Below are 27,246 nucleotides of genomic sequence, written 5' to 3' on the forward strand. Positions count from 1 at the left end.
TAGCTCTACGGGTAAGTCCTTCGACATACTGTGTTTGCCTGTCCAATCAAGTTATGGAAACAGGATGCACCTGAGCTCAATTTGAGCCTCATAGCAAAGGGTCTACATACTTTGGTAAATGTCAACCTGTTTTCACTTTGTCATTATGGGGTACTGAGAGAAACATTTAATCCATTTTAGAATAAGGCTGTAAAGTAACAAAATGTGGAAAAAGTCCAGAGGTCTGAATACTTTCCAAAGGCCCTGTATGGAGTCTATTCTTAGAACCAAAACACACACAATCCAAAATTAGATTACAGATTTTATTTATTTAAAAAAGATAAGTTCAACAAGTTCACAGGAAGAAAAAAAGTATTTTAGAAGGTTAAAGGGCAGGTGATGCCATCGCTAAAGAAAGAACCAATCATCTCTGATATTTACAGAAGGGCAGCTTAACCAGCCAGCAGAAGAACAATAGGGGTGGGTCAAAGTGATAAGACAACCAATCAACTGTTATGGGTATTCTCTGCTGGTCTCCACCTTCATATGCACTGATCTGAAAAGAGGACAGGTGAAATGAATATGGTAGAAGGCTACTGGATATTAGCGGTTACCTGTCCAGTTCTTCCTCATCAGTGCAGATGGAGAGGAAGTCACTTTAGACTGAGTCTGCACGACATCTACGGTCGCACTGGACACATCCTTATATGGCGCTTAACAGGCTGGGTATCCATGGCAACAGCCTGAGCAGTAGGGACTAATCATATATAAGCATTTAGGCAACCGTTTGGCAACAAACAAGATACTTTTTCAGAAAGATAACTGTACAAATATCAGAACAAAAAACTTAAAACTCACTTGGTTTTAAAACTTTGTACTAAAGCTACTGAAATTCAAAATATATTTATTTTTAAAACGTTTTTAAAAAGCTGCGATTCAACCGTAGGTGTGTGTCTGGAGCTGAGGGGGAGGGGCTTGGGATTTGGCTATGATGTCACAGCCTCTTGTATGGCCAATGAGAACTCTTCTAGTTCTGTCCCAATGGTTGCTGTTTGGTGCATTTGCCAATAAAACTAAATAAAGGATATTCTCAACACCATCAAAGGGGAAGAGATAGTAAAGAGGGACGAGACAGGAGTGAGAGAGTAAAGAAAGAGTAAAGAATTATCACATTTAATATCAAGTGGGAGGACTATACATGACTTCGGAAGTGGAACGAAACAACCATACAACTGTGTGGCATGGGGGACTGTATAGCCGGGCACACAGGGCCACGAAAACCACAGAGCTAGTGGAGAGATTAGCCAAAACGCTAACAATAACAGGAAGTTAAAACAAGTCAGTGGGAACAAACAAGAAGGGCCAAAGTTTACAATATTTTTAAAGAAATGTTGAACAATGTTTTGTACGATATTTTGTCCGATATTCTGTCCGGTTTGTAGCCAACACACCCACACGTCCACTGAACGATAAAATATCTTCTCTATGTACGATAGATACTTTGTACGATATTTTGTCCGAAATTGTCAGGGTTGAGCGGGATCCTTCGGCCGGCCAGTGAGTGGTTATCTGGAAGGGATCCACTCCACACACACACAAAGCTGTCAACTGGCTGATCAGAGTTCGAGTGTGTGTGATAAAAGTTCTGACAGACAGTCTGATGTTTGATTGACAGCTCATCATGTCGAAGGCTCCTCCCCCTTTCAGGAAGGACCGGGAACACTGGATCAGAACATGGGCATGGTGAAACCCTGGGATAACGGACGAAAGAGATGTCGTTAAATGACAGATATCATCATGGATCATGTTTTAGATGTCTTAGGGTCACACTGGTTTACCACTGCAAGGCTGTGTGTGTGTTCTGCTTACCGACTCGTCCTCGATCATGGCTGCTGAGTCGAAGAAGTCTGGTCTGAGCTCCGCCCTCTCACGTCTGTTCCTGGAGGGAGGCTGGAACGACAGAACGCGAGAATCAACGATAGAAGCGATACACACTGGACGAATTACGCAACAGAATCGACGACCGAAAAGACAATCAAACACGACAGACAGGAAGTGATGTCACAGCAACAGGAAGTGACGTCACTAACCAGGTCGATGACCATGGTGTCTTCGAACTCCTCGTTCATGTCCTCCAGTTGACCTCGCGATGACATCATGACGTCCTCAAAGATTGGCTCTGCGTCATCCTCCATCAGACCACGACTAGAGAGAGAGGTGGGGGGGTCAGTAAATACACACACTAGACTAGAGAGAGAGAGGTGGGGGGGTCAGTAAATACACACACTAGACTAGAGAGAGAGGTGGGGGGTCAGTAAATACACACACTAGACTAGAGAGAGAGGTGGGGGGGTCAGTAAATACACACACTAGACTAGAGAGAGAGGTGGGGGGGTCAGTAAATACACACAGACTAGAGAGAGAGGTGGGGGGTCAGTAAATACACACACTAGACGAGAGAGAGAGGTGGGGGGTCAGTACACACACTAGACTAGAGAGAGAGGTGGGGGGGTCAGTATATACACACACTAGACTAGAGAGAGAGAGGTGGGGGTTCAGTAAATACATTTACATTACATTTAAGTCATTTAGCAGACGCTCTTATCCAGAGCGACTTACAAATTGGATACACACACTAGACTAGAGAGAGAGGTGGGGGGGTCAGTACACACACTAATAATAATAATATAATAATATATGCCATTTAGCAGACGCTTTTATCCAAAGCGACTTACAGTCATGTGTGCATACATTCTACGTATGCACTAGACTAGAGAGAGAGGTGGGGGGTCAGTAAATACACACACTAGACTAGAGAGAGGTGGGGGGTCAGTAAATACACACACTAGACTAGAGAGAGGTGGGGGGTCAGTAAATACACACACTAGACTAGAGAGAGAGGTGGGGGGTCAGTAAATACACACACTAGACTAGAGAGAGAGAGGTGGGGGGGTCAGTACATACACACACTAGACTAGAGAGAGGTGGGGGAGTCAGTAAATACACACACTAGACTAGAGAGAGAGAGGTGGGGGAGTCAGTAAATACACACACTAGACTAGAGAGAGAGAGGTGGGGGGTCAGTACATACACACACTAGACTAGAGAGAGGTGGGGGAGTCAGTAAATACACACACTAGACTAGAGAGAGAGGTGGGGGGGTCAGTAAATACACACACTAGACTAGAGAGAGAGGTGGGGGGAGTCAGTACATACACACACACACACTAGACTAGAGAGAGGTGGGGGAGTCAGTACATACACACACACTAGACTAGAGAGAGAGGTGGGGGTCAGTACACACACTAGACTAGAGAGAGAGGTGGGGGGTCAGTAAATACACACACTACACTAGAGAGAGAGGTGGGGGGTCAGTACATACACACACTAGACTAGAGAGAGAGGTGGGGGGTCAGTACACACACTAGACTAGAGAGAGAGGTGGGGGGTCAGTAAATACACACACTAGACTAGAGAGAGAGGTGGGGGGTCAGTACACACACTAGACTAGAGAGAGAGGTGGGGGGTCAGTACATACACACACACTAGACTAGAGAGAGAGGTGGGGGGTCAGTACATACACACACTAGACTAGAGAGAGAAGTGGGGGTCAGTACACACACTAGACTAGAGAGAGAGGTGGGGGGGTCAGTACACACACTAGACTAGAGAGAGAGAGGTGGGGGAGTCAGTACATACACACACACTAGACTAGAGAGAGAGGTGGGGGGTCAGTAAATACACACACTAGACTAGAGAGAGAGGTGGGGGAGTCAGTACATACACACACACACACTAGACTAGAGAGAGGTGGGGGAGTCAGTACATACACACACACTAGACTAGAGAGAGAGGTGGGGGGTCAGTACACACACTAGACTAGAGAGAGAGGTGGGGGGTCAGTACACACACTAGACTAGAGAGAGAGGTGGGGGGTCAGTAAATACACACACTACACTAGAGAGAGAGGTGGGGGGTCAGTACATACACACACACTAGACTAGAGAGAGAGGTGGGGGGTCAGTACACACACTAGACTAGAGAGAGAGGTGGGGGGTCAGTACACACACTAGACTAGAGAGAGAGGTGGGGGGGTCAGTAAATACACACACTAGACTAGAGAGAGAGGTGGGGGGTCAGTAAATACACACACTAGACTAGAGAGAGGTGGGGGGTCAGTAAATACACACACTAGACTAGAGAGAGGTGGGGGGGGGTCAGTAAATACACACACTAGACTAGAGAGAGAGGTGGGGGGTCAGTAAATACACACACTAGACTAGAGAGAGGTGGGGGGGTCAGTAAATACACACACTAGACTAGAGAGAGAGGTGGGGGGTCAGTACATACACACACTAGACTAGAGAGAGAGGTGGGGGGTCAGTACATACACACACTAGACTAGAGAGAGAGGTGGGGGTCAGTACACACACTAGACTAGAGAGAGAGGTGGGGGTCAGTACATACATTAGACTAGAGAGAGAGGTGGGGGAGTCAGTACATACACACACACTAGAATAGAGAGAGGTGGGGGGTCAGTACATATACACACTAGACTAGAGAGAGAGGGGGGGGTCAGTAAATACACACACTAGACTAGAGAGAGAGGTGGGGGGTCAGTACATATACACACTAGACTAGAGAGAGAGGTGGGGGGGTCAGTAAATACACACACTAGACTAGAGAGAGAGGTGGGGGGGTCAGTAAATACACACACTAGACTAGAGAGAGAGGTGGGGGGGGGGGGTCAGTACACACACTAGACTAGAGAGAGGTGGGGGGGTCAGTACATACACACACTAGACTAGAGAGAGGTGGGGGGTCAGTACATACACACACACTAGACTAGAGAGAGGTGGGGGGTCAGTACATACACACACACTAGACTAGAGAGAGAGGTGGGGGGTCAGTAAATACACACACACTAGACTAGAGAGAGAGGTGGGGGGTCAGTAAATACACACACTAGACTAGAGAGAGAGGTGGGGGGGGTCAGTACACACACTAGACTAGAGAGAGAGGTGGGGGGGTCAGTAAATACACACACTAGACTAGAGAGAGAGGTGGGGGGGTCAGTAAATACACACACTAGACTAGAGAGAGAGGTGGGGGGTCAGTACATACACACACTAGACTAGAGAGAGAGGTGGGGGGGTCAGTACACACACTAGACTAGAGAGAGAGGTGGGGGAGTCAGTACATACACACACACTAGACTAGAGAGAGGTGGGGGGTCAGTACATATACACACTAGACTAGAGAGAGAGGTGGGGGGTCAGTACACACACTAGACTAGAGAGAGAGGTGGGGGGGGGTCCGTAAATACACACACTAGACTAGAGAGAGAGGTGGGGGGTCAGTAAATACACACACACTAGACTAGAGAGAGAGGTGGGGGGTCAGTAAATACACACACTAGACTAGAGAGAGAGGTGGGGGGTCAGTAAATACACACACTAGACTAGAGAGAGAGGTGGGGGGGTCAGTAAATACACACACTAGACTAGAGAGGTGGGGGGTCAGTACACACACTAGACTAGAGAGAGAGGTGGGGGGGGGTCAGTACACACACACACTAGACTAGAGAGAGAGGTGGGGAGGTCAGTACACACACTAGACTAGAGAGAGAGAGGTGGGGGGGGTCAGTAAATACACACACTAGACTAGAGAGAGAGGTGGGGGGTCAGTAAATACACACACTAGACTAGAGAGGGGTGGGGGGTCAGTAAATACACACACTAGACTAGAGAGAGAGGTGGGGGGTCAGTAAATACACACACTAGACTAGAGAGAGAGGTGGGGGGTCAGTAAATACACACACTAGACTAGAGAGAGGTGGGGGTCAGTAAATACACACACTAGACTAGAGAGAGAGGTGGGGGGTCAGTAAATACACACACTAGACTAGAGAGAGATGTGGGGGGGTCAGTAAATACACACACTAGACTAGAGAGGTGGGGGGGTCAGTAAATACACACACTAGACTAGAGAGAGAGGTGGGGGGTCAGTAAATACACACACTAGACTAGAGAGAGAGAGGTGGGGGGTCAGTACATACACACACTAGACTAGAGAGAGGTGGGGGAGTCAGTAAATACACACACTAGACTAGAGAGAGAGAGGTGGGGGGTCAGTACATACACACACTAGACTAGAGAGAGGTGGGGGAGTCAGTAAATACACACACTAGACTAGAGAGAGAGGTGGGGGGTCAGTAAATACACACACTAGACTAGAGAGAGAGGTGGGGGAGTCAGTACATACACACACACACACTAGACTAGAGAGAGGTGGGGGAGTCAGTACATACACACACACTAGACTAGAGAGAGAGGTGGGGGGTCAGTACACACACTAGACTAGAGAGAGAGGTGGGGGGTCAGTAAATACACACACTAGACTAGAGAGAGAGGTGGGGGGTCAGTACACACACTAGACTAGAGAGAGAGGTGGGGGGTCAGTACATACACACACACTAGACTAGAGAGAGAGGTGGGGGGTCAGTACATACACACACTAGACTAGAGAGAGAAGTGGGGGGTCAGTACACACACTAGACTAGAGAGAGAGGTGGGGGGTCAGTACACACACTAGACTAGAGAGAGAGAGGTGGGGGAGTCAGTACATACACACACACTAGACTAGAGAGAGAGGTGGGGGGGGTCAGTAAATACACACACTAGACTAGAGAGAGAGGTGGGGGAGTCAGTACATACACACACACACACTAGACTAGAGAGAGGTGGGGGGTCAGTACATACACACACACTAGACTAGAGAGAGAGGTGGGGGGTCAGTACACACACTAGACTAGAGAGAGAGGTGGGGGGTCAGTACACACACTAGACTAGAGAGAGAGGTGGGGGGTCAGTAAATACACACACTACACTAGAGAGAGAGGTGGGGGGTCAGTACATACACACACACTAGACTAGAGAGAGAGGTGGGGGGTCAGTACACACACTAGACTAGAGAGAGAGGTGGGGGGGTCAGTACACACACTAGACTAGAGAGAGAGGTGGGGGGGTCAGTAAATACACACACTAGACTAGAGAGAGAGGTGGTGGGGGTCAGTAAATACACACACTAGACTAGAGAGAGAGGTGGGGGGTCAGTAAATACACACACTAGACTAGAGAGAGAGGTGGGGGGGGGTCAGTAAATACACACACTAGACTAGAGAGAGAGGTGGGGGGGGGTCAGTAAATACACACACTAGACTAGAGAGAGAGGTGGGGGGTCAGTAAATACACACACTAGACTAGAGAGAGAGGTGGGGGGGTCAGTACATACACACACTAGACTAGAGAGAGAGGTGGGGGGTCAGTACATACACACACTAGACTAGAGAGAGAGGTGGGGGGTCAGTACACACACTAGACTAGAGAGAGAGGTGGGGGGTCAGTACATACATTAGACTAGAGAGAGAGGTGGGGGAGTCAGTACATACACACACACTAGAATAGAGAGAGGTGGGGGGGTCAGTACATATACACACTAGACTAGAGAGAGAGGTGGGGGTCAGTAAATACACACACTAGACTAGAGAGAGAGGTGGGGGGTCAGTACATATACACACTAGACTAGAGAGAGGTGGGGGGGGTCAGTAAATACACACACTAGACTAGAGAGAGAGTGGGGGGGGTCAGTACACACACTAGACTAGAGAGAGGTGGGGGGGTCAGTACATACACACACTAGACTAGAGAGAGGTGGGGGGTCAGTACATACACACACTAGACTAGAGAGAGTGGGGGGTCAGTACATACACACACACTAGACTAGAGAGAGGTGGGGGGTCAGTACATACACACACTAGACTAGAGAGAGAGGTGGGGGGGTCAGTAAATACACACACTAGACTAGAGAGAGAGGTGGGGGTCAGTAAATACACACACTAGACTAGAGAGAGAGGTGGGGGGTCAGTACACACACTAGACTAGAGAGAGAGGTGGGGGGGTCAGTAAATACACACACTAGACTAGAGAGAGGTGGGGGGGTCAGTAAATACACACACTAGACTAGAGAGAGGTGGGGGGTCAGTACATACACACACACTAGACTAGAGAGAGGTGGGGGGGTCAGTACATACACACACACTAGACTAGAGAGAGAGGTGGGGGGGTCAGTAAATACACACACTAGACTAGAGAGAGAGGGTGGGGGGTCAGTAAATACACACACTAGACTAGAGAGAGAGGTGGGGGGTCAGTAAATACACACACACTAGACTAGAGAGAGAGGTGGGGGTCAGTAAATACACACACTAGACTAGAGAGAGAGGTGGGGGGGGTCAGTACACACACTAGACTAGAGAGAGAGGTGGGGGGGTCAGTAAATACACACACTAGACTAGAGAGAGAGGTGGGGGGTCAGTAAATACACACACTAGACTAGAGAGAGAGGTGGGGGGTCAGTACATACACACACTAGACTAGAGAGAGAGGTGGGGGGGTCAGTACACACACTAGACTAGAGAGAGAGGTGGGGGAGTCAGTACATACACACACTAGACTAGAGAGAGGTGGGGGGTCAGTACATATACACACTAGACTAGAGAGAGAGGTGGGGGGTCAGTACACACACTAGACTAGAGAGAGAGGTGGGGGGGTCCGTAAATACACACACTAGACTAGAGAGAGAGGTGGGGGGTCAGTAAATACACACACACTAGACTAGAGAGAGAGGTGGGGGTCAGTAAATACACACACTAGACTAGAGAGAGAGGTGGGGGGTCAGTAAATACACACACTAGACTAGAGAGAGAGGTGGGGGGTCAGTAAATACACACACTAGACTAGAGAGAGAGGTGGGGGTCAGTAAATACACACACTAGACTAGAGAGAGAGGTGGGGAGGTCAGTACACACACTAGACTAGAGAGAGAGAGGGAGTGGGGGGGTCAGTAAATACACACACTAGACTAGAGAGAGAGGTGGGGGGTCAGTAAATACACACACTAGACTAGAGAGGGGTGGGGGGTCAGTAAATACACACACTAGACTAGAGAGAGAGGTGGGGGGGTCAGTAAATACACACACTAGACTAGAGAGAGAGGTGGGGGGTCAGTAAATACACACACTAGACTAGAGAGAGGTGGGGGGTCAGTAAATACACACACTAGACTAGAGAGAGAGGTGGGGGGTCAGTAAATACACACACTAGACTAGAGAGAGATGTGGGGGGTCAGTAAATACACACACTAGACTAGAGAGGTGGGGGGGTCAGTAAATACACACACTAGACTAGAGAGAGAGGTGGGGGTCAGTAAATACACACACTAGACTAGAGAGAGAGAGGTGGGGGGTCAGTACATACACACACTAGACTAGAGAGAGGTGGGGGAGTCAGTAAATACACACACTAGACTAGAGAGAGGTGGGGGGTCAGTAAATACACACACTAGACTAGAGAGAGAGAGGTGGGGGGTCAGTACATACACACACTAGACTAGAGAGAGGTGGGGGAGTCAGTAAATACACACACTAGACTAGAGAGAGAGGTGGGGGGTCAGTAAATACACACACTAGACTAGAGAGAGAGGTGGGGGTCAGTACACACACTAGACTAGAGAGAGAGGTGGGGGAGTCAGTACATACACACACACACACTAGACTAGAGAGAGGTGGGGGAGTCAGTACATACATACACACACTAGACTAGAGAGAGAGGTGGGGGGGTCAGTACACACACTAGACTAGAGAGAGAGGTGGGGGGTCAGTAAATACACACACTACACTAGAGAGAGAGGTGGGGGGTCAGTACATACACACACTAGACTAGAGAGAGAGGTGGGGGGTCAGTACACACACTAGACTAGAGAGAGAGGTGGGGGGTCAGTAAATACACACACTAGACTAGAGAGAGAGGTGGGGGGTCAGTACACACACTAGACTAGAGAGAGTGGGGGGTCAGTACATACACACACTAGACTAGAGAGAGAGGTGGGGGTCAGTACATACACACACTAGACTAGAGAGAGAAGTGGGGGTCAGTACACACACTAGACTAGAGAGAGAGGTGGGGGGTCAGTACACACACTAGACTAGAGAGAGAGGTGGGGGGAGTCAGTACATACACACACACTAGACTAGAGAGAGAGGTGGGGGGTCAGTAAATACACACACTAGACTAGAGAGAGAGGTGGGGGAGTCAGTACATACACACACACACACAATAGACTAGAGAGAGGTGGGGGAGTCAGTACATACACACACACTAGACTAGAGAGAGAGGTGGGGGGTCAGTACACACACTAGACTAGAGAGAGAGGTGGGGGGTCAGTACACACACTAGACTAGAGAGAGAGGTGGGGGGTCAGTAAATACACACACTACACTAGAGAGAGAGGTGGGGGGTCAGTACATACACACACACTAGACTAGAGAGAGAGGTGGGGGGTCAGTAAATACACACACTAGACTAGAGAGAGAGGTGGGGGGGTCAGTAAATACACACACTAGACTAGAGAGAGAGGTGGGGGGTCAGTAAATACACACACTAGACTAGAGAGAGAGGTGGGGGGTCAGTAAATACACACACTAGACTAGAGAGAGAGGTGGGGGTCAGTAAATACACACACTAGACTGAGAGAGAGGTGGGGGGGTCAGTAAATACACACACTAGACTAGAGAGAGAGGTGGGGGGGGGGGTCAGTAAATACACACACTAGACTAGAGAGAGAGGTGGGGGGTCAGTAAATACACACACTAGACTAGAGAGAGAGGTGGGGGGTCAGTACATACACACACTAGACTAGAGAGAGAGGTGGGGGGTCAGTACATACACACACTAGACTAGAGAGAGAGTGGGGGGTCAGTACATACACACACTAGACTAGAGAGAGAGGTGGGGGGTCAGTACATACACTAGACTAGAGAGAGAGTGGGGGAGTCAGTACATACACACACACTAGAATAGAGAGAGGTGGGGGGTCAGTACATATACACACTAGACTAGAGAGAGAGGTGGGGGGTCAGTAAATACACACACTAGACTAGAGAGAGAGGTGGGGGTCAGTACATATACACACTAGACTAGAGAGAGAGGTGGGGGGTCAGTAAATACACACACTAGACTAGAGAGAGATATGGGGGGTCAGTAAATACACACACTAGACTAGAGAGAGGTGGGGGGGGGTCAGTACACACACTAGACTAGAGAGGTGGGGGGGGGTCAGTACATACACACACTAGACTAGAGAGAGGTGGGGGGTCAGTACATACACACACTAGACTAGAGAGAGGTGGGGGGTCAGTACATACACACACACTAGACTAGAGAGAGGTGGTGGGGGTCAGTACATACACACACACTAGACTAGAGAGAGAGTTGGGGGGGGGTCAGTACACACACTAGACTAGAGAGAGGTGGGGGGGTCAGTAAATACACACACTACACTAGAGAGAGGTGGGGGGGGGTCAGTACATACACACACACTAGACTAGAGAGAGAGGGGGGGTCAGTAAATACACACACTAGACTAGAGAGAGAGGTGGGGGGTCAGTAAATACACACACTAGACTAGAGAGAGAGGTGGGGGGTCAGTACACACACTAGACTAGAGAGAGAGGTGGGGGGGTCAGTAAATACACACACTAGACTAGAGAGAGGTGGGGGGTCAGTAAATACACACACTAGACTAGAGAGAGGTGGGGGGGTCAGTACATACACACACTAGACTAGAGAGAGAGGTGGGGGGGTCAGTACACACACTAGACTAGAGAGAGAGGTGGGGGGGGAGTCAGTACATACACACACACTAGACTAGAGAGAGGTGGGGGGTCAGTACATATACACACTAGACTAGAGAGAGAGGTGGGGGGGTCAGTACACACACTAGACTAGAGAGAGAGTGGGGGGTCCGTAAATACACACACTAGACTAGAGAGAGAGGTGGGGGGGTCAGTAAATACACACACACTAGACTAGAGAGAGAGGTGGGGGGTCAGTAAATACACACACTAGACTAGAGAGAGAGGTGGGGGGTCAGTAAATACACACACTAGACTAGAGAGAGAGGTGGGGGGTCAGTAAATACACACACTAGACTAGAGAGGTGGGGGGGTCAGTACACACACTAGACTAGAGAGAGGGTGGGGGGTCAGTACACACACACACTAGACTAGAGAGAGAGGTGGGGAGGTCAGTACACACACTAGACTAGAGAGAGAGAGGTGGGGGGTCAGTAAATACACACACTAGACTAGAGAGAGAGGTGGGGGGTCAGTAAATACACACACTAGACTAGAGAGGGGTGGGGGGGTCAGTAAATACACACACTAGACTAGAGAGAGAGGTGGGGGGGTCAGTAAATACACACACTAGACTAGAGAGAGAGGTGGGGGGTCAGTAAATACACACACTAGACTAGAGAGAGGTGGGGGGGTCAGTAAATACACACACTAGACTAGAGAGAGGTGGGGGGTCAGTAAATACACACACTAGACTAGAGAGAGATGTGGGGGGTCAGTAAATACACACACTAGACTAGAGAGGTGGGGGGGTCAGTAAATACACACACTAGACTAGAGAGAGAGGTGGGGGGTCAGTAAATACACACACTAGACTAGAGAGAGAGAGGTGGGGGGTCAGTACATACACACACACTAGACTAGAGAGAGGTGGGGGAGTCAGTAAATACACACACTAGACTAGAGAGAGGTGGGGGGAGTCAGTAAATACACACTAGACTAGAGAGAGAGAGGTGGGGGGTCAGTACATACACACACTAGACTAGAGAGAGGTGGGGGAGTCAGTAAATACACACACTAGACTAGAGAGAGAGGTGGGGGGTCAGTAAATACACACACTAGACTAGAGAGAGAGGTGGGGGGTCAGTACACACACTAGACTAGAGAGAGAGGTGGGGGAGTCAGTACATACACACACACACACTAGACTAGAGAGAGGTGGGGGAGTCAGTACATACACACACACTAGACTAGAGAGAGAGTGGGGGGTCAGTACACACACTAGACTAGAGAGAGAGGTGGGGGGGTCAGTAAATACACACACTAGACTAGAGAGAGAGGTGGGGGGTCAGTAAATACACACACTAGACTAGAGAGAGAGTGGGGGGGGTCAGTAAATACACACACTAGACTAGAGAGAGAGGTGGGGGTCAGTAAATACACACACACTAGACTAGAGAGAGAGGTGGGGGGTCAGTAAATACACACACTAGACTAGAGAGAGAGGTGGGGGGGTCAGTAAATACACACACTAGACTAGAGAGAGAGGTGGGGGGGTCAGTAAATACACACACTAGACTAGAGAGGTGGGGGGTCAGTACACACACTAGACTAGAGAGAGAGGTGGGGGGGTCAGTACACACACACTAGACTAGAGAGAGAGGTGGGGAGGTCAGTACACACACTAGACTAGAGAGAGAGGTGGGGGGTCAGTAAATACACACACTAGACTAGAGAGAGAGGTGGGGGTCAGTAAATACACACACTAGACTAGAGAGGGGTGGGGGTCAGTAAATACACACACTAGACTAGAGAGAGAGGTGGGGGGTCAGTAAATACACACACTAGACTAGAGAGAGATGTGGGGGGGTCAGTAAATACACACACTAGACTAGAGAGGTGGGGGGGTCAGTAAATACACACACTAGACTAGAGAGAGAGGTGGGGGGTCAGTAAATACACACACTAGACTAGAGAGAGAGAGGTGGGGGGTCAGTACATACACACACTAGACTAGAGAGAGGTGGGGGGAGTCAGTAAATACACACACTAGACTAGAGAGAGGTGGGGGAGTCAGTAAATACACACACTAGACTAGAGAGAGAGGTGGGGGGTCAGTACATACACACACTAGACTAGAGAGAGGTGGGGGAGTCAGTAAATACACACACTAGACTAGAGAGAGAGGTGGGGGGTCAGTAAATACACACACTAGACTAGAGAGAGAGGTGGGGGTCAGTACACACACTAGACTAGAGAGAGAGGTGGGGGGAGTCAGTACATACACACACACACACTAGACTAGAGAGAGGTGGGGGAGTCAGTACATACACACACACTAGACTAGAGAGAGAGTGGGGGGGTCAGTACACACACTAGACTAGAGAGAGAGGTGGGGGGTCAGTAAATACACACACTACACTAGAGAGAGGTGGGGGGTCAGTACATACACACACTAGACTAGAGAGAGGGTGGGGGGTCAGTACACACACTAGACTAGAGAGAGGTGGGGGGTCAGTAAATACACACACTAGACTAGAGAGAGAGGTGGGGGGTCAGTACACACACTAGACTAGAGAGAGAGGTGGGGGGTCAGTACATACACACACACTAGACTAGAGAGAGAGGTGGGGGGTCAGTACATACACACACTAGACTAGAGAGAGAAGTGGGGGTCAGTACACACACTAGACTAGAGAGAGAGGTGGGGGGTCAGTACACACACTAGACTAGAGAGAGGAGGTGGGGGGGAGTCAGTACATACACACACACTAGACTAGAGAGAGAGGTGGGGGGGTCAGTAAATACACACACTAGACTAGAGAGAGAGGTGGGGGAGTCAGTACATACACACACACACACTAGACTAGAGAGAGGTGGGGGGTCAGTACATACACACACACTAGACTAGAGAGAGAGGTGGGGGTCAGTACACACACTAGACTAGAGAGAGAGGTGGGGGGTCAGTACACACACTAGACTAGAGAGAGAGGTGGGGGGGTCAGTAAATACACACACTACACTAGAGAGAGGTGGGGGGTCAGTACATACACACACACTAGACTAGAGAGAGAGGTGGGGGGTCAGTACACTAGACTAGAGAGAGAGGTGGGGGGTCACACACACTAGACTAGAGAGAGAGGTGGGGGGGTCAGTAAATACACACACTAGACTAGAGAGAGAGGTGGGGGTCAGTAAATACACACACTAGACTAGAGAGAGAGGTGGGGGGTCAGTAAATACACACACTAGACTAGAGAGAGAGGTGGGGGGTCAGTAAATACACACACTAGACTAGAGAGAGAGGTGGGGGGGTCAGTAAATACACACACTAGACTAGAGAGAGAGGTGGGGGGTCAGTAAATACACACACTAGACTAGAGAGAGAGGGGGGGGGTCAGTACATACACACACTAGACTAGAGAGAGAGGTGGGGGGTCAGTACATACACACACTAGACTAGAGAGAGGTGGGGGGTCAGTACACACACTAGACTAGAGAGAGGGTGGGGGGTCAGTACATACACTAGACTAGAGAGAGAGGTGGGGGGAGTCAGTACATACACACACACTAGAATAGAGAGAGGTGGGGGGTCAGTACATATACACACTAGACTAGAGAGAGAGGTGGGGGGGTCAGTAAATACACACACTAGACTAGAGAGAGAGGTGGGGGTCAGTACATATACACACTAGACTAGAGAGAGAGGTGGGGGGGTCAGTAAATACACACACTAGACTAGAGAGAGAGGTGGGGGGTCAGTAAATACACACACTAGACTAGAGAGAGAGGTGGGGGGTCAGTACACACACTAGACTAGAGAGAGGTGGGGGGGGTCAGTACATACACACACTAGACTAGAGAGAGGTGGGGGGTCAGTACATACACACACTAGACTAGAGAGAGGTGGGGGGTCAGTACATACACACACACTAGACTAGAGAGAGGTGGTGGGGGTCAGTACATACACACACACTAGACTAGAGAGAGAGTTGGGGGGGTCAGTACACACACTAGACTAGAGAGAGAGGTGGGGGGTCAGTAAATACACACACTACACTAGAGAGAGAGGTGGGGGGTCAGTACATACACACACACTAGACTAGAGAGAGAGGTGGGGGGTCAGTAAATACACACACACTAGACTAGAGAGAGAGGTGGGGGGGGTCAGTAAATACACACACTAGACTAGAGAGAGAGGTGGGGGGTCAGTACACACACTAGACTAGAGAGAGAGAGGTGGGGGGTCAGTAAATACACACACTAGACTAGAGAGAGAGGTGGGGGGGTCAGTAAATACACACACTAGACTAGAGAGAGAGGTGGGGGGTCAGTACATACACACACTAGACTAGAGAGAGAGGTGGGGGGGTCAGTACACACACTAGACTAGAGAGAGAGGGGGGAGTCAGTACATACACACACACTAGACTAGAGAGAGGTGGGGGGTCAGTACATATACACACTAGACTAGAGAGAGAGGTGGGGGGTCAGTAAATACACACACTAGACTAGAGAGAGAGGTGGGGGGTCAGTAAATACACACACTAGACTAGAGAGAGAGGTGGGGGGTCAGTAAATACACACACTAGACTAGAGAGAGAGGTGGGGGTCAGTAAATACACACACTAGACTAGAGAGAGAGGTGGGGGGTCAGTAAATACACACACTAGACTAGAGAGGTGGGGGGTCAGTACACACACTAGACTAGAGAGAGAGGTGGGGGGTCAGTACACACACACACTAGACTAGAGAGAGAGGTGGGGGGTCAGTACACACACTAGACTAGAGAGAGAGAGGTGGGGGGGGGTCAGTAAATACACACTAGACTAGAGAGAGAGGTGGGGGGTCAGTAAATACACACACTAGACTAGAGAGAGGGTGGGGGTCAGTAAATACACACACTAGACTAGAGAGAGAGGTGGGGGTCAGTAAATACACACACTAGACTAGAGAGAGGTGGGGGGTCAGTAAATACACACACTAGACTAGAGAGAGAGGTGGGGGGGTCAGTAAATACACACACTAGACTAGAGAGAGATGTGGGGGGGTCAGTAAATACACAACACTAGACTAGAGAGGTGGGGGGGTCAGTAAATACACACACTAGACTAGAGAGAGAGGTGGGGGGTCAGTAAATACACACACTAGACTAGAGAGAGAGAGGTGGGGGGTCAGTAAATACACACACTAGACTAGAGAGAGGTGGGGGAGTCAGTAAATACACACACTAGACTAGAGAGAGGTGGGGGGTCAGTAAATACACACACTAGACTAGAGAGAGAGAGGTGGGGGGTCAGTACATACACACACTAGACTAGAGAGAGGTGGGGGAGTCAGTAAATACACACACTAGACTAGAGAGAGAGGTGGGGGGGTCAGTAAATACACACACTAGACTAGAGAGAGAGGTGGGGGGTCAGTACACACACTAGACTAGAGAGAGAGGTGGGGGAGTCAGTACATACACACACACACACTAGACTAGAGAGAGGTGGGGGAGTCAGTACATACACACACACACTAGACTAGAGAGAGAGGTGGGGGGTCAGTACACACACTAGACTAGAGAGAGAGGTGGGGGGTCAGTAAATACACACACTACACTAGAGAGAGAGGTGGGGGGTCAGTACATACACACACTAGACTAGAGAGAGAGGTGGGGGGTCAGTACACACACTAGACTAGAGAGAGAGGTGGGGGGGTCAGTAAATACACACACTAGACTAGAGAGAGAGGTGGGGGGTCAGTACATACACACACACACTAGACTAGAGAGAGAGGTGGGGGGTCAGTACATACACACACTAGACTAGAGAGAGAAGTGGGGGGTCAGTACATAGACTAGAGAGAGAGGTGGGGGTCACACTAGACTAGAGAGAGAGGTGGGGGTCAGTACATACACACACACTAGACTAGAGAGAGAGGTGGGGGTCAGTAAATACACACACTAGACTAGAGAGAGGGTGGGGGAGTCAGTACATACACACACACACAATAGACTAGAGAGAGGTGGGGGGTCAGTACATACACACACACTAGACTAGAGAGAGAGGTGGGGGGTCAGTACACACACTAGACTAGAGAGAGAGGTGGGGGGTCAGTACACACACTAGACTAGAGAGAGAGGTGGGGGGTCAGTAAATACACACACTAGACTAGAGAGAGAGGTGGGGGGTCAGTACATACACACACACTAGACTAGAGAGAGACTAGGTGGGGGTCAGTAAATACACACACTAGACTAGAGAGAGGGGGGGGGGGTCAGTAAATACACACACTAGACTAGAGAGAGAGTGGGGGTCAGTAAATACACACACTAGACTAGAGAGAGAGGTGGGGGGTCAGTAAATACACACACTAGACTAGAGAGAGAGGTGGGGGGTCAGTAAATACACACACTAGACTAGAGAGAGAGGTGGGGGGTCAGTAAATACACACACTAGACTAGAGAGAGAGGTGGGGGGTCAGTACATACACACACTAGACTAGAGAGAGAGGTGGGGGGTCAGTACAATAGACACACACTAGACTAGAGAGAGAGGTGGGGGTCAGTACATACACACACACTAGACTAGAGAGAGGTGGGGGTCAGTAAATACACACTAGACTAGAGAGAGAGGTGGGGGGTCAGTAAATACACACACTAGACTAGAGAGAGAGGTGGGGGGGTCAGTACATACACACACTAGACTAGAGAGAGGTGGGGGGTCAGTAAATACACACACTAGACTAGAGAGAGAGGGGGGGGTCAGTAAATACACACACTAGACTAGAGAGAGAGGTGGGGGGGGTCAGTACACACACTAGACTAGAGAGAGGTGGGGGGTCAGTACATACACACACTAGACTAGAGAGAGGGGGGGGTCAGTACATACACACACTAGACTAGAGAGAGGTGGGGGGTCAGTACATACACACACACTAGACTAGAGAGAGGTGGTGGGGGTCAGTACATACACACACACTAGACTAGAGAGAGAGTTGGGGGGTCAGTACACACACTAGACTAGAGAGAGAGGTGGGGGGGTCAGTAAATACACACACTACACTAGACAGTACATACACACACTAGACTAGAGAGAGTGGGGGGTCAGTACACACACTAGACTAGAGAGAGAGGTGGGGGGGTCAGTAAATACACACACTAGACTAGAGAGAGAGGTGGGGGGTCAGTACACACACTAGACTAGAGAGAGAGTGGGGGGTCAGTAAATACACACACTAGACTAGAGAGAGAGAGGGGGGTCAGTAAATACACACACTAGACTAGAGAGAGAAGTGGGGGGGGTCAGTACATACACACTAGACTAGAGAGAGGTGGGGGGGTCAGTACACACACTAGACTAGAGAGAGAGGTGGGGGAGTCAGTACATACACACACACTAGACTAGAGAGAGGGTGGGGGGTCAGTACATATACACACTAGACTAGAGAGAGAGGTGGGGGGTCAGTACACACACTAGACTAGAGAGAGAGGTGGGGGGGTCCGTAAATACACACACTAGACTAGAGAGAGAGGTGGGGGGTCAGTAAATACACACACACTAGACTAGAGAGAGAGGTGGGGGGTCAGTAAATACACACACTAGACTAGAGAGAGAGGTGGGGGGTCAGTACACACACTAGACTAGAGAGAGAGGTGGGGGGGTCAGTAAATACACACACTAGACTAGAGAGAGAGGTGGGGGGTCAGTAAATACACACACTAGACTAGAGAGAGAGGTGGGGGGTCAGTAAATACACACACTAGACTAGAGAGGGGTGGGGGGTCAGTAAATACACACACTAGACTAGAGAGAGAGGTGGGGGGTCAGTAAATACACACACTAGCCTAGAGAGAGAGGTGGGGGGGTCAGTAAATACACACACTAGACTAGAGAGAGGTGGGGGGTTCAGTAAATACACACACTAGACTAGAGAGAGGTGGGGGGTCAGTAAATACACACACTAGACTAGAGAGAGATGTGGGGGGGTCAGTAAATACACACACTAGACTAGAGAGAGGTGGGGGGTCAGTAAATACACACACTAGACTAGAGAGAGGTGGGGGGTCAGTAAATACACACACTAGACTAGAGAGAGAGAGGTGGGGGGTCAGTACACACACTCACTAGACTAGAGAGAGAGGGTGGGAGGTTCAGTACATACTAGAGGGGATTAATTAGGGATGATTTCAAGTTCATAACAATCGGAAATCGGTATTTTTGGGCATTTTATATACCTTTATTTAACTAGGCAAGTCAGTTAAGAACACATTCTTATTTTCAATGACGTAGGAATGGGGGTTAACTGCCTCATTCAGGGGCAGAACTCCAGATTTTCACCTTGTCAGCCCGGGGATCCAACCCTGCAACTTTACAGTTAACTAGTCCAACGCAATAACGACCTGCCTCACTAGACTCCAGAAGGAGACTGCCTGTTACGCGGGGCAGTCAGTAAATTGCTAGCTAGCATTAAACTTACTTATAAAAAACAATCAATCATAATCACTAGTTGACTACACATGGTTGATGATATTACTAGATATTATCTAGCGTGTCCTGCATTACATATAATCTGATTGACATACAAGCATAAAAGTATCTGACTGAGCGGTGGTAGGCAGAAGCAGGCGCGTAAACATTCATTCAAACAGCACTTTTGTGCCAGCAGCTCTTCGTGGTGCGTCAAGCATTGCGCTGTTTATGACTTCAAGCCTATTAACTCCCGAGATGAGGCTGGTGTAACCGAAGTGAAATGCCTAGCTACATAGCGCACGCTAATAGCGTTTCAAACGTCACTTGCTCTGAGCCTTCTAGTAGTTGTTCCCCTTGCTCTGCATGGGTAACGCTGCTTCGATGTGGTGGCTTTTGTCGTTGTGTTGCTGGTTCAAGCCCAGGGAGGAGCGAGGAGAGGGACGGAAGCTATACTGTTACGCTGGCAATACTAAAGTTAACTAAAGTTAATGAAATACAAAATGGTAGAGTGAAATTGAAGACTCATATGTTCTGAGCAAAGAACTGAAACGTTAGCTTTTTACATGGCACATATTGCACTTTTACTTCTCCAACACTTTGTTTTTGCATTATTTAAACCAAATTGAACACGTTTCATTATTTATTTGAGGCATTATATTAAGTTAAAATAAGTGTTCATTCAGTATTGTTGTAATTGTCATTATTACAAATTAAAAAATGGCAGATTAATCGTTATTGGCTTTTTTGGGCCTCCAGTAATCAGTATCGGCGTTGAAAAATCACACCTCTAGTACATAGACTAGAGAGAGAGAGGTGGGGGGGTCAGTAAATACACACACTAGACTAGAGAGAGAGGTGGGGGGGTCAGTACACACACTAGACTAGAGAGAGGTGGGGGGGTCAGTACATACACACACTAGACTAGAGAGAGGTGGGGGGTCAGTACATACACACACTAGACTAGAGAGAGGTGGGGGGTCAGTACATACACACACACTAGACTAGAGAGAGGTGGTGGGGGTCAGTACATACACACACACTAGACTAGAGAGAGAGTTGGGGGTCAGTACACACACTAGACTAGAGAGAGAGGTGGGGGGTCAGTAAATACACACACTACACTAGAGAGAGAGGTGGGGGGTCAGTACATACACACACACTAGACTAGAGAGAGAGGTGGGGGGTCAGTAAATACACACACACTAGACTAGAGAGAGAGGTGGGGGGTCAGTAAATACACACACTAGACTAGAGAGAGAGGTGGGGGGTCAGTACACACACTAGACTAGAGAGAGAGGGTGGGGGGTCAGTAAATACACACACTAGACTAGAGAGAGAGGTGGGGGGTCAGTAAATACACACACTAGACTAGAGAGAGAGGTGGGGGGGTCAGTACATACACACACTAGACTAGAGAGAGAGGTGGGGGGTCAGTACACACACTAGACTAGAGAGAGAGGTGGGGGGAGTCAGTACATACACACACACTAGACTAGAGAGAGGTGGGGGGTCAGTACATATACACACTAGACTAGAGAGAGAGGTGGGGGGGTCCGTAAATACACACACTAGACTAGAGAGAGAGGTGGGGGGGTCAGTAAATACACACACACTAGACTAGAGAGAGAGGTGGGGGGTCAGTAAATACACACACTAGACTAGAGAGAGAGGTGGGGGGTCAGTAAATACACACACTAGACTAGAGAGAGAGGTGGGGGGGTCAGTAAATACACACACTAGACTAGAGAGGTGGGGGGTCAGTACACACACTAGACTAGAGAGAGAGGGGGGGTCAGTACACACACACACTAGACTAGAGAGAGAGGTGGGGAGGTCAGTACACACACTAGACTAGAGAGAGAGGTGGGGGGGGTCAGTAAATACACACACTAGACTAGAGAGAGAGGTGGGGGGTCAGTAAATACACACACTAGACTAGAGAGGGGTGGGGGGGTCAGTAAATACACACACTAGACTAGAGAGAGAGGTGGGGGGTCAGTAAATACACACACTAGACTAGAGAGAGGTGGGGGGGTCAGTAAATACACACACTAGACTAGAGAGAGAGGTGGGGGGTCAGTAAATACACACACTAGACTAGAGAGAGATGTGGGGGGTCAGTAAATACACAACACTAGACTAGAGAGGTGGGGGGGGTCAGTAAATACACACACTAGACTAGAGAGAGAGGTGGGGGGTCAGTAAATACACACACTAGACTAGAGAGAGAGAGGTGGGGGGTCAGTACATACACACACTAGACTAGAGAGAGGTGGGGGAGTCAGTAAATACACACACTAGACTAGAGAGAGGTGGGGGAGTCAGTACATACACACACTAGACTAGAGAGAGAGAGGTGGGGGGGTCAGTACATACACACACTAGACTAGAGAGAGGTGGGGGGAGTCAGTAAATACACACACTAGACTAGAGAGAGAGGTGGGGGGTCAGTAAATACACACACTAGACTAGAGAGAGAGGTGGGGGGTCAGTACACACACTAGACTAGAGAGAGAGGTGGGGGAGTCAGTACATACACACACACACACACTAGACTAGAGAGAGGTGGGGGAGTCAGTACATACACACACACACTAGACTAGAGAGAGAGGTGGGGGGTCAGTACACACACTAGACTAGAGAGAGAGGTGGGGGGGTCAGTAAATACACACACTACACTAGAGAGAGAGGTGGGGGGGTCAGTACATACACACACTAGACTAGAGAGAGAGGTGGGGGGTCAGTACACACACTAGACTAGAGAGAGAGGTGGGGGGGTCAGTAAATACACACACTAGACTAGAGAGAGAGGTGGGGGGTCAGTACACACACACACACTAGACTAGAGAGAGAGGTGGGGGGTCAGTACATACACACACTAGACTAGAGAGAGAAGTGGGGGTCAGTACACACACTAGACTAGAGAGAGAGGTGGGGGGGTCAGTACACACACTAGACTAGAGAGAGAGAGGTGGGGGAGTCAGTACATACACACACACTAGACTAGAGAGAGAGTGGGGGGGTCAGTAAATACACACACTAGACTAGAGAGAGAGGTGGGGGGAGTCAGTACATACACACACACACAATAGACTAGAGAGAGGTGGGGGAGTCAGTACATACACACACACTAGACTAGAGAGAGAGGTGGGGGGGTCAGTACACACACTAGACTAGAGAGAGAGGTGGGGGGGTCAGTACACACACTAGACTAGAGAGAGAGGTGGGGGGTCAGTAAATACACACACTACACTAGAGAGAGAGGTGGGGGGGGTCAGTACATACACACACACTAGACTAGAGAGAGAGGTGGGGGGTCAGTAAATACACACACTAGACTAGAGAGAGAGGTGGGGGGTCAGTACACACACTAGACTAGAGAGAGGGGGGGGGGTCAGTAAATACACACACTAGACTAGAGAGAGGGTGGGGGGTCAGTAAATACACACACTAGACTAGAGAGAGAGGTGGGGGGTCAGTAAATACACACACTAGACTAGAGAGAGAGGTGGGGGGTCAGTAAATACACACACTAGACTAGAGAGAGAGGTGGGGGGGTCAGTAAATACACACACTAGACTAGAGAGAGAGGTGGGGGGGTCAGTACATACACACACTAGACTAGAGAGAGAGGTGGGGGGTCAGTACATACACACACTAGACTAGAGAGAGAGGTGGGGGTCAGTACACACACTAGACTAGAGAGAGAGGTGGGGGGTCAGTACATACACTAGAATAGAGAGAGGTGGGGGGTCAGTACATATACACACTAGACTAGAGAGAGAGGTGGGGGGGTCAGTAAATACACACACTAGACTAGAGAGAGAGGTGGGGGGTCAGTACATATACACACTAGACTAGAGAGAGAGGTGGGGGGGGTCAGTAAATACACACACACTAGACTAGAGAGAGAGGTGGGGGGGTCAGTTAATACACACACTAGACTAGAGAGAGAGGTGGGGGGGGGGGGTCAGTACACACACTAGACTAGAGAGAGGTGGGGGGGGTCAGTACATACACACACTAGACTAGAGAGAGGTGGGGGGTCAGTACATACACACACTAGACTAGAGAGAGGTGGGGGGTCAGTACATACACACACACTAGACTAGAGAGAGGTGGTGGGGGTCAGTACATACACACACACTAGACTAGAGAGAGAGTTGGGGGGTCAGTACACACACTAGACTAGAGAGAGAGGTGGGGGGTCAGTAAATACACACACTACACTAGAGAGAGAGGTGGGGGGGTCAGTACATACACACACTAGACTAGAGAGAGAGGTGGGGGTCAGTACACACACTAGACTAGAGAGAGAGGTGGGGGGTCAGTAAATACACACACTAGACTAGAGAGAGAGGTGGGGGGTCAGTACACACACTAGACTAGAGAGAGAGGTGGGGGGGTCAGTAAATACACACACTAGACTAGAGAGAGAGGTGGGGGGTCAGTAAATACACACACTAGACTAGAGAGAGAGGTGGGGGGGTCAGTACATACACACACTAGACTAGAGAGAGGTGGGGGGGTCAGTACACACACTAGACTAGAGAGAGAGGTGGGGGAGTCAGTACATACACACACACTAGACTAGAGAGAGGTGGGGGGTCAGTACATATACACACTAGACTAGAGAGAGAGGTGGGGGGTCAGTACACACACTAGACTAGAGAGAGAGGTGGGGGGGGGGGTCCGTAAATACACACACTAGACTAGAGAGAGAGGTGGGGGGTCAGTAAATACACACACACTAGACTAGAGAGAGAGGTGGGGGGTCAGTAAATACACACACTAGACTAGAGAGAGAGGTGGGGAGGTCAGTACACACACTAGACTAGAGAGAGAGGTGGGGGGGGTCAGTAAATACACACACTAGACTAGAGAGAGAGAGGTGGGGGGGTCAGTAAATACACACACTAGACTAGAGAGAGAGGTGGGGGGTCAGTAAATACACACACTAGACTAGAGAGGGGTGGGGGGTCAGTAAATACACACACTAGACTAGAGAGAGAGGTGGGGGGTCAGTAAATACACACACTAGCCTAGAGAGAGAGGTGGGGGGGTCAGTAAATACACACACTAGACTAGAGAGAGGTGGGGGTTCAGTAAATACACACACTAGACTAGAGAGAGGTGGGGGGTCAGTAAATACACACACTAGACTAGAGAGAGATGTGGGGGGGTCAGTAAATACACACACTAGACTAGAGAGAGGTGGGGGGGGGTCAGTAAATACACACACTAGACTAGAGAGAGGTGGGGGGGGTCAGTAAATACACACACTAGACTAGAGAGAGAGAGGTGGGGGGTCAGTACACACACTCACTAGACTAGAGAGAGAGAGGTGGGAGGTTCAGTACATACTAGAGGTCGACCGATTAATTAGGGATGATTTCAAGTTCATAACAATCGGAAATCGGTATTTTTGGGCGCCGATTTTATATACCTTTATTTAACTAGGCAAGTCAGTTAAGAACACATTCTTATTTTCAATGACGGCCTAGGAATGGTGGGTTAACTGCCTCATTCAGGGGCAGAACTCCAGATTTTCACCTTGTCAGCCCGGGGGATCCAACCCTGCAACTTTACAGTTAACTAGTCCAACGCAATAACGACCTGCCTCTCTCGTTGCACTCCACAAGGAGACTGCCTGTTACGCGAATGCAGTAAGCCAAGGTAAATTGCTAGCTAGCATTAAACTTACCTTATAAAAAACAATCAATCATAATCACTAGTTGACTACACATGGTTGATGATATTACTAGATATTATCTAGCGTGTCCTGCATTGCATATAATCTGATTGAGCATACAAGCATAAAAGTATCTGACTGAGCGGTGGTAGGCAGAAGCAGGCGCGTAAACATTCATTCAAACAGCACTTTTGTGCCAGCAGCTCTTCGTGGTGCGTCAAGCATTGCGCTGTTTATGACTTCAAGCCTATTAACTCCCGAGATGAGGCTGGTGTAACCGAAGTGAAATGCCTAGCTACATAGCGCACGCTAATAGCGTTTCAAACGTCACTTGCTCTGAGCCTTCTAGTAGTTGTTCCCCTTGCTCTGCATGGGTAACGCTGCTTCGATGTGGTGGCTTTTGTCGTTGTGTTGCTGGTTCAAGCCCAGGGAGGAGCGAGGAGAGGGACGGAAGCTATACTGTTACGCTGGCAATACTAAAGTTAACTAAAGTTAATGAAATACAAAATGGTAGAGTGAAATTGAAGACTCATATGTTCTGAGCAAAGAACTGAAACGTTAGCTTTTTTACATGGCACATATTGCACTTTTACTTCTCCAACACTTTGTTTTTGCATTATTTAAACCAAATTGAACACGTTTCATTATTTATTTGAGGCATTATATTAAGTTAAAATAAGTGTTCATTCAGTATTGTTGTAATTGTCATTATTACAAATTAAAAAATGGCAGATTAATCGTTATTGGCTTTTTTGGGCCTCCAGTAATCAGTATCGGCGTTGAAAAATCATAGTCGGTCGACCTCTAGTACATACACACACAAGACTAGAGAGAGGGGGGGGGGTCAGTACATACACTAGACACACACACTAGCACACGCACTAGACACACTCGCGCACACACACACACACGCTAGACCCGCGCACACACACGCTAGACCCGCGCACACACACACACGCTAGACTCGCGCACACACACACACGCTAGACTCGCGCACACACACACACGCTAGACACGCGCACACACACGCTAGACACACGCGCACACACACACTAGACACGTGCACACACACACTAGACACGTGCACACACACACTAGACACGTGCACACACACACTAGACACGTGCACACACACAGTAGACACGTGCACACACACACTAGACACGTGCACACACACAGTAGACACGTGCACACACACAGTAGACACGTGCACACACAGTAGACACGTGCACACACAGTAGACACGTGCACACACAGTAGACACGTGCACACACTAGACACGTGCACACACTAGACACGTGCACACACTAGACACGTGCACACACTAGACACGTGCACACACTAGACACGTGCACACACTAGACACGTGCACACACTAGACACGTGCACACACTAGACACGTGCACACACTAGACACGTACACA

At 49.1% G+C, this 27,246-nt stretch overlaps 1 protein-coding gene across 3 annotated transcripts in view; it reads right to left on the reverse strand.

The window, feature by feature from the left end:
* Positions 1 to 283: 283 nt before the first annotated feature.
* The window catches only part of LOC124008301 (cohesin subunit SA-1), a 64,724-nt gene continuing 37,761 nt past the window's right edge, over positions 284 to 27,246 (reverse strand). For all 3 annotated transcript variants that reach the window (XM_046319466.1, XM_046319465.1, XM_046319468.1), the window contains 4 exons: positions 27,244 to 27,246; positions 2,070 to 2,184; positions 1,849 to 1,929; positions 284 to 1,730 (listed from right to left, as the gene is read on the reverse strand). The exon at positions 27,244 to 27,246 is cut by the window's right edge and continues 108 nt beyond it. In XM_046319466.1, coding sequence (XP_046175422.1) covers positions 1,707 to 1,730; positions 1,849 to 1,929; positions 2,070 to 2,184; positions 27,244 to 27,246 — 223 coding nt within the window. In that variant the 3' untranslated portion in view covers positions 284 to 1,706. The remainder of the gene's footprint in view (positions 1,731 to 1,848; positions 1,930 to 2,069; positions 2,185 to 27,243) is intronic.

The sequence above is a fragment of the Oncorhynchus gorbuscha genome, linkage group LG21 (assembly GCF_021184085.1).
Source record: "Oncorhynchus gorbuscha isolate QuinsamMale2020 ecotype Even-year linkage group LG21, OgorEven_v1.0, whole genome shotgun sequence".
Classification (NCBI taxonomy): domain Eukaryota; kingdom Metazoa; phylum Chordata; class Actinopteri; order Salmoniformes; family Salmonidae; genus Oncorhynchus; species Oncorhynchus gorbuscha.